Below are 9,680 nucleotides of genomic sequence, written 5' to 3' on the forward strand. Positions count from 1 at the left end.
CTCTCTCCATTTCTCCTCTCATCTCTCTGAACGACCTCTCAGTCCTTATCTCTCGGCTGCTCGTCTACCCTGTTCCCACAGAATCGGTTGTTGCCAAATCATTGCATCTCCTATCCGTCTCTCCCTTTTCCACGCTTTCTCTCTCTCTCTCTCTCTCTCTCTCTCTCTCTCTCTCTCTCTCTCTCTCTCTCTCTCTCTCTCTCTCTCTCTCTCTCTCTCTCTCTTCCTTTTCTTTCGGTTTGCCGTGGGTCCCTGTCCTCCCTGTGAGGGTATTCTTTTAATCATGCTCCCTTTTCTTGCCCTTTTCAATTCATCCCCACATCACCCACCGGACCAGGGCAAAGAACCGTTTCTTCCAGTACTGCCTCTCACTGTGCAGAAAAGACACACACATACATATTCGCACAGTGAACCCAGAGGAAAGAATAAATGGGCCATTGTTGAACTAGTCTTTTCGCCATGAAACGCTGACCCTTAAACATCTAGGACAGCACAACGTGAAGAACAAACTGGATCAGTTGTCTACTGTGCAGAAAATCATGACTGGGTACCAGGTTTGAGTGAAAGGAGTGAAAACGTGTGGTCTACCTGTGGGGTTGAAATCTGCACACACGGTACTTTTCCGTGATGAAGGTGAGAAGAGCTCCCCTGTAAAGCCCAGTGTTTCTGTCTCTCCCTCTCTCTCGTCCTCCCACCCTGTCCCGTAAACAAAGACTGTCAGAGTGGAACGACTACAAAGTTGACCTCCTTCTCTCTCCCCGACCCTCCACTTTCACCCAATCATCACCCAAGGACTCGTCTGCCACCTGCACTGCCTTTGGAAAAAGAAAATGACATCTCAATCTTCACTCTGAATTTTCCTATCGAGATGTGATAGAGGGAGAGAATAAAGGAGAGAGGGAGGAAGGCAGGCAAAGAGAGGTGAAGTTTGTGGACTTGTGCACATCAATATCATAGGGATGTTACTAGTTGACATGCATAGATGAATATTAACAATTTAACTTACGTAATACGTGTTGTGTGTATTTCGAAAAGCCTCGCAAACAAACAAAGGCAATTAAATGACCTTAATTTGCGTCAGAAATATCCACCTTGACCTGAAGAAAACAATATGAAAAAATCACATTGCCAAATTTTAGTTTTTTTGTTTGTTATTTTTTTCCTATTATTTATATCTTATTATTTATTTTGATATTTTTTATTTTTTATATATCTATCTATTCAAAAATAGAATTATCGATAAACAGACGGCGGGCAAACTTAACGTATGTGTTGACCTTCCCCCGTATTTTGTGCCAACTAGAATCCTGAGTCTGATGGCGATACAGGGTCCAACGATGACTACGATGCTTGTCAGAGAGACAGAGAACGTGCTGCTATATGATTTTGTCTCCTTTCATTCATTTTTGTTTGTTATCGTTTGTGTAGTCAGCTCAAATTTCGTTTGTGTGCTGCAGCCTGCCCTTTACCCTGGTACAAATCCATTGCAAAAACTACTGTGAAGCGTTTAGTTTTTGTTTTGTTTAGCTCTACTGTTGACAGTGATAGGTACTACTGCTACAGGATCCTGTTTCCTGTAACTATGTCAACTGCTCCTGGACATTTTGAAGTAATTGATCCCCCCAAATACATCAAAATAATTGCTGTTTCTCTCAACTATTCGTTGAATTCAGGTGAAGCAATGATTTGACCGCTGTTGGGTCGGTTTTGTTGGTACTTGTTGTTTGGCTTTGAAACAGTAACTTGACTTTGTTCTCGTCTTATCAGTGTGTGAGGAGCCAAACGTACAAAAGGTCATTCCAAGTACAGAGGAACACTCTCGTGTTTGATTGGACTCACATAGGGACTAGGAACAAATACTGGGAATAGTTTGGAATCATCTGAGAGTTCTGAGTTGATATCCCGAGGAACTAAATTTGATCTGTGAAGTAACATTGAGCTGTTATCAGTGTATGTCCTCTATGGTCATCTGTGCGACAGTACTGTACCATCACATGCCTACAGTATACCTCTCCCCCTACCTCGGGGTGATCCACCGCAAGATCACTTCCTCCTTCCACTGCCTGCTACAGTACAGTTGAATGGGAAATATGGTCAATCATGACGAAAACGATAATGCTTGACTGTGGTGTCCGGTAGGATCTACCCAAATGGTCGACATAACATTCATCTTGAGTCATTGCTGATTCAGTCCAGTCGCATGGGGAAATACATGCGTTTGTTTGTTTTTACAAAATGTATGAATGCCATGTCACTGTGTGGGAGTTTATTCTCATGTTACAGTTTGTTAGCTAAACATGTAAATGGATAACCCAACCATCTCCCAAGGAAAGCTTGCACAAAAGATTTCAAAATCCCCAAACTCATTTATTTTTTCACCTTGTTAGTCATACTCACATACATACTTTTATCCAAAGTCATGAGTGATTATTCCATTTTGAAGAACCTTAGCATATCACACGCGTACATCTGTTATTATCATAGCAACCATTCAACCTACATATAAATACAGAAATATAGTATGGCAAAACATAAGATTATGAATAGATAAATACACATGTACATATAAATATCTATTTATCACAATAATGATCTGCAGTTGATTTGCAGAAGATAATTGATCAAATAACAAAGATGTTGTGCTGGCAGAGCAGAAAAACCCCAACTTTGCTCCGACATGCTCATCATTTGAACAAGTTAGACAATATCTTGGAATAGCACGTTTGAAGCAAGAAATAGGTTTATTTGCAGACCCAAATCTCATATACAGTTGAACTCTTAGTGGGATTGAGGTAGTATTGAGGTAGTACACCTTGGTAGTATTGAGGTTGTACCCCTTGGTAGTATTGAGGTAGTACACCTTGGTAGTATTGAGGTAGTACACCTTCGTAGTATTGAGGTAGTACACCTTGGTAGTATTGAGGTTGTACCCCTTGGTAGTATTGAGGTAGTACACCTTGGAAGTATTGAGGTAGTACACCTTGGAAGTATTGAGGTTGTACACCTTGGTAGTATAGAGGTTGTACCCCTTGGAAGTATTCAAGTGTAAGATGAGGTGCCCCAAGATGGTCCATCCCTTTCAATGACACCAATATCATTCTTAAGAAAAAGATATTCCATGATGCAAAGTTCAGCAGTTCCTCTTAAGTGATGCCACATTAACAAGTTAAAACTGTCTGGTCTCTCTGGTCTTTTTTAGAAATTTAGATAGAAGTTATAAAGATGGAGGCTTACAGGAAATTGGGACATTTGGTCAGTGTCTTTAAATGATTATTTTAGCAAAAGAGGATGTCAGTTAGTATTACAAATAACCACAACTTCAGTGGTCAGGTAGCTCTTGGAAAACTGTTGAAAGCAGTATTTTACATCCTCATTCCATGAATAAATGAAATACAATTTGAATGATTTGAATAAAGATTTTAAAGTCCAACAGGGACAATGCCTATTGTTAGCGTTTTGGGATCAGATATTTGGTTATCATCCCTGATCCAACATGAGGTAAGCATTAACTCTTACACACCACAACACTAAATGCTGTTCAGTGCTGATGCACAGTAAGCGACTAGCCATTGTCTCACTTTACCACTAAAACTGTAACAACGGCGACTCAACCTTTTGATACAGAGAAAGGTATTCTTGAGTACATCATAGATGTTTTATCATTGATTGAAAATTAGCATGGCCATTGGCTAAAAAGGGCAAGATGGCGATAGTTTCTTGTTGATATCTCACAATGTGCCATAAATGTAGGTTGTAGATTTTTACACAGAATAAAAGCTAAACATGTTCTGTACTATAACAGCATTTTTCATAGACATGTCGGCTTTTTCTCATTGCAATTTCAAATATAATCCACCGACTCCAACTCGTGTTAACAGGACCTTGACCTGAAGGACAACACATACACGTTTGGGTGAATTTGAAAGTTGTTCTGGGAACTGGAGCACTAACATTGTATATCACTGTCTTGCAATGCTTTCAAAGGAACAAAGAAACAAAATCAATGCAATATGTTCAAAGATGTTGGCTAACCTAGCGTAGGATTCCTCAGATGTACTGTAATGATGGTTGATATCCACATTGCGCCCCTCAAATCGTGTCCACTCTCTCTCTTTCTCTCTCTGTCTCTCTTGCAGTTCTACCAATGTTGTTGTCACCTATATAAATGACAATATGATGAAAAACATTTCAGTGTTCTGTACCTGATAAAGCAAATCAAATAAATGTTGACACTGCATTATCAGATGCCATAGATGTGTTGTGTGTTTTTATTTTGGGTTGTGAATTCTGTGTTGTTTCTTGGGTCTAGGTGAAGTATTAATATAAACCTAAAGTATAGTTTCTGTATAAGTATAGCTTAGACTATATATAGCACATTTCAAGCTCGGTTGCTGTTCCGGGTTAACCTGGGACTGACTGGGCCATGGAGATAAATTTGGTTTCCTCAACGCGTGAGACGCCTTTGTCTTGATTTATAATCGTAAATGTAAAAACTGATGCTGTGGTCTTTTATCGGTCTACCCTTCTCTCATTTTCCATACTCTACTATACCATAACATACTCCACTTTCATATGCATCGACCCTTTCAAGTTTGGGTTATCAGATGTCTATGCTGATAAGAGCATTTACTGATTTGTTGCTCCCCCCACACACACACACACACACACACACTCAACCACCTCTCACCTAACTTACCCCGACATCTTTAACATACAGAACCGCCACTTTGCAACACTCTCTGTCTCAAGACAGTGGTTATGTTGACATTTTCTGGATAATTCTCCTCGTAGCGCTTTCTCAAGTGACCACATACCTGCCCACAGACAAGAACGTGTGAGACTTCTGTGAGAAAAGATCTTTAGGGGTGAGAAGTGAAGGTACAACTGAAAACATATGACATCTCAGAATTACTATGCACAAAGTAAGTCGTCCTAGAACCAAGAAGAATCGTCTGCTCGTATAGTGGTGTAGATAACTGTAGAAAGTGGTAGTGGAAATGTAATATGTCAAACTGCCATTTTCTCAAGGCTTGTTTGTTGTGAGGAAGCAGTGTGTGGTTGAGGATTCTGAAAGACGTTCATATATAAACACTTCCTCATCTCATGCACATAGGCTGCTGTCAACTGGACGATAAACTACAGAATACAGCTAAACACCTTACTTAACTAGAGTAGTGATGCCTGTTTGATTTGCTGATTGTTGAGTATTTCAGCTGAGATAGTGTTTGAGTTGAACATTATAAATTAGTTGTCTTAGTTTTTTTTATGAACTGAAATAAATAATCTGTCTGTGATTTGTAATCTGGATGTACAGGGTGGATATTTGGTCTGGTAAGTACGTACAAAGTTTCTCATACAGCCTTAAACATTTTAATCTTTGCTTTGCATTTGTTTGACTAAATTGCACATACTTAGCAGATTACTCAGTGTATTTCCACTTAATTTCCACATATTTTTTTGTGCATTTTTGTGCATTGAATCTAGTACCAATCTAGTACCAATTTCATTATATTCTCATAACACTGTTGCCCCCTTCTGGCCTACCAGAATTGTGACTTCAGATCCATAACATGAAAACATGCGTCATAAAGTCTGTATTAGTGATGAATCGGATGTAGTTTGAATGGATGTATTCTACATTACAGTGTATTTAACGTCCTGATCCAGTCTACTTGGAGTCCACACCTTCTCCTCCCCCCCAACATCTCCTAACCCGGCTGGTATGCCTCGCTCCTTCCTGGTCAAGAGGGGATGTTATCCCCCTCACCGCCTCATCATAGGCAGCCCCTACCAGAGCCTTCCTCTGGTGACGATGTCCCCCCCGGAGACCGAGAAGGTGCAGAGGGACACAGCCCTGGGGCTGTCCACGTCAAAGTTCAACAGACCGTACTCACCCCTCCCACATCCCCCTGCACCTCTGCCTCCTCTTCTGGCCCAGCACCCTGACTCACTCAGCCCACCACAGCCTGTCAGAACCCCATCCTGTGGTAAGCAGTTCACCATCAACCGTCGGTGCATGTACTTTGCACTGCATTTGAAAAAATTGTCTGCCTGGACGCCTCACAATGTGATTTCTACCTCATTTCCTTTTTGTTTTGTTTTTTTGTTTTTTTGTTTGTTTTTCTATCCTGCAGTTCAGGCTGATGAAGCCACCCTTCGATGTCCCCCTGCCCAGTTGAACCCAGCGCGTCCCGCCCAGAGGACGGAGTTCCCCTCCTCCCAAGCAGTTTGTCGTAATCTCAGCTCAGGAAATCCTGAGGAAACGTCTGAGCCGGCAGCTCTCGGGGGGCTGCTGGGGCCCCTCCTCCTCCGGGGCTGTCGCCAGAGGAGCTGTGGGGAGGACTGCCCGCTGTGTGGCAAGGTTGGCACAACATCAGTCGTTACAGCATTCTGTCGTCTCGTTGCACACAGGTTACCAGGGGTTGATGTTGAGCGGTAAAATACAAGCACATTGTTCACAGGTTGATAAAAAACCTGTTTTCTTTATTTGGGGTTAAGTCAATAATAAATGCAAACATTGAATCAAACTAGGTCAACACCCGCACAATGTATGCCTTAGATTTAACTTGAAATATCTTAAGTGGCATTCCGACACTTAAAAACTGAAGGCTTTCTCACTTTCTTCTTTGTGTTTTTGTCCTGTTTCTTCTTCAGGTGTTTTCCTCTGTGTCTTGTCTGGAGTCTCACATCCAGAAGCTGCACAGCAACAGAGCCCGTCTGTCATCAGACAGCCCCAGGTCTACCAGGCAGCAGTACGCTCACAGAACCAAACCAAGGTTGCAACACAAGGTAGATCCGTTACCAACACACATCCTGACACTGAATCAACGACATTTATAGTAAAACACTAATACACATACCTTGCTGTGCGATGCTGTCTAGTTACATTTTTTCAACCACAAATCAGTGTCGACGATTCATAAGAGCTTGATTTAAGATTCCATCACAGTGATCTGATGCAGAGGGAATTTGTAATCATGTAATGTCATTTAGAATCGTTTGTAGTAAGCCTGTGAAGTATGTGTGACAGGAACGGACGTTTGGCTGCAAAGAGTGTGGCAAGACATTCAAGCGCTCCTCCACCCTCTCCACCCACCTGCTCATCCACACAGACACCAGGCCCTACCCCTGCCAGTACTGTGGCAAGCGCTTCCACCAGAAGTCCGACATGAAGAAACACACCTTCATACACACAGGTTAGAACACGCACACACACACACACTTTCATACACATGGGTTAGAACACGCACACACACAGACACACACCTTCATACACACGGGTTAGAACACACACCTTCATACACACGGGTTAGAACACACACACACCTTCATACACACGGGTTAGAACACACACCTTCATACACACGGGTTAGAACACACACACACCTTCATACACACGGGTTAGAACACGCACACACACACACACACTTTCATACACATGGGTTAGAACACGCACACACACAGACACACACCTTCATACACACGGGTTAGAACACACACCTTCATACACACGGGTTAGAACACACACACACCTTCATACACATGGGTGTATCATCTCCTCTGTCAGCTCACTTCACCCCTTAGGTACCAGATGTCTTGAAATGCCTTTTTTAGACATGGAATTCATTATTCCATAAGAAACATGTATGCATGTGTTGTCTGTATGTACGGCTTTAATAGGCCTGTGTATGCCTGAGACGGTGAACGTTTCACCCTCACTACACGACTCCTAAACAGGCCCTACGTCACGTTCTGCAGGTGAGAAGCCTCACGTGTGCCCTGTGTGTGGGAAAGCCTTCAGCCAGAGCTCCAACCTCATCACCCACAGCAGGAAGCACAACGGCAGCCGGCCCTATCACTGCCCTCGCTGCCTCTACAGCTGCCAGCGCAAGGCAGACCTGCTGCAGCACCAGGAGCACCACTGCAGATAGAGACCCTGAAAACAGCTGGTCCCAGTTCAGCTCCTAACACTGGCAGGACACTGGAAACAAGACTCTCTGGGATTTGAGACTGATCCAAATGCAGTATATACCTCCAGCAGGGGCTTAATGCTAGATTTCCCCCTCAGTTATTAAAAGCTGATTTGTGTTTTTCCACTTTGAGGGGGAACATGTAAATACACTTTACATTTCTGATCCCAGTTCAGTATTTCCCCACTAGGGGGTGCATTCTCCCAGACTGGCGTTTAGGCTTAAAAACATCAGGACATGAACACCTACATATGGAGATCAAATGAGTCTTGAATATATTTTTTCAATTTATTGATATACATTTAAATACACGGATTGTAATCTGGGACTTGATTTCTTTGAAATAACCCACAAATAGTTTCTAGACAGAACTATTCAAATAATTTGGACAGAGTTACAGTCAGAAGCAACTTCTTGGCGGAAGGCTTTGTGATCGTTTACGAAAGACACTCAGTAACCATTGTCCTTGAAGAACTGAGACCTGGCGACAACATCATTGGAGTAGTTTCTCCCAGTGGGATTAGCATCCACTGATTCATAGGACTCCACTGTGCTCGCTCCCATATTGTAGGCTGCCAAAGCCCCTGCACACAAATGGAAAAAGACAGTTACAAAGTTATAAATATATTTGATTTTAGTAGTCTTGAATAATGATTTATGCAAATCATTAACCCAAGTACTTACCTTACAGACATTGGTCCTTGTTCCAGGTGGGAAATTTCCTCCCGATTTCACCATAGCAGCCAATCAAAATATCAGTGGCTTGATGGATATGCTGATCACTGAACGGACCGAAGGCTGTGATTGGCACGTGCCACTCCTTGTCAATCTACACACAATGTTATGCATTCCTGAATATAGGCTATTATGGGTGTATATGTTAGTTTATAACATACATTTACTTTCAGAGCTCTAATGAACCATTTTACTTTTTCAGTAGTTTATTTTTTAGAAGAAAGATAGATTTTCACCCTCAACAACTAGAGCCTACAGAATTTGATAAGAATCAGAATCACAAACCCCTTTATTTACCCAGTAAGTTTGCACAAACAAGGAATTTACCAAATATATTTTTATTTTGTCCCATACACATTAAAACTATGTTGCACATGTTCAGACATTGTACCTGCATAAGCCCAAAGGCTTTGCCACCGTCCCCCCAGCCATTGCAATCCAGACCTGTTCCCCCCCTGGACTCTCGTGACATGATGCCAGCGATGATTGCTGGGTCCATTCTAGTCAGTCTCCCCACACTCTTAATGTTGTCCTTGTATTTGTTCACATGGGGCAAGTCACGATTTGCCATAATACGGGATCCGACCGTCCCTGTTACAAACAAAACCAACACTTTAAGGCTGTATCAAATGTAAGTGTAGATCCAAGTGGGCCAAGTGTCCTTGAACATACCAGCTGTTTTACCATCATCCTGTGTGGTCTTTTCTGAGGCACCGGTGGTGTCGATGTTGCGAACATTTCCGAAACCTAAATTCAGGCATCAAAATAACAAATTAGGCAGGCAGCAGGGGAGTATGTTTGATTTCAAACGTGGGTGGGACAGTTTTTTTGATGTTCTTAATAAAAAGTTGGGGGCATAGATTTTACCTTTTCAAAAAGTGAATGGGAAAGTGCATGTAGGTAGGCTATATAACCTAGGCCTACTTGGGATAGGATAATAATAATAGCCTAATAATAATAATAAATAAGCCTGCT

The 9,680-nt window shown here is 42.1% G+C and overlaps 1 protein-coding gene and 1 pseudogene across 1 annotated transcript; one reads left to right on the forward strand and one right to left on the reverse strand.

The window, feature by feature from the left end:
* Positions 1-4,759: 4,759 nt before the first annotated feature.
* Positions 4,760-8,395, forward strand: LOC124483244 (replication initiator 1-like). The gene is made up of 6 exons (XM_047043589.1): positions 4,760-5,331; positions 5,646-5,987; positions 6,135-6,361; positions 6,655-6,789; positions 7,031-7,196; positions 7,759-8,395. The coding sequence occupies exons 2-6, from the start codon at positions 5,723-5,725 to the stop codon at positions 7,929-7,931; spliced, it is 966 nt and encodes a 321-aa protein (XP_046899545.1). The 5' UTR covers positions 4,760-5,331; positions 5,646-5,722; the 3' UTR covers positions 7,932-8,395.
* A 21-nt stretch (positions 8,396-8,416) lies between these two features.
* LOC124483256 lies at positions 8,417-9,296 on the reverse strand (annotated as a pseudogene).
* Positions 9,297-9,680: the final 384 nt, after the last annotated feature.

This window comes from Hypomesus transpacificus, chromosome 21, assembly GCF_021917145.1.
Source record: "Hypomesus transpacificus isolate Combined female chromosome 21, fHypTra1, whole genome shotgun sequence".
NCBI classification, from domain to species: Eukaryota; Metazoa; Chordata; class Actinopteri; order Osmeriformes; family Osmeridae; genus Hypomesus; species Hypomesus transpacificus.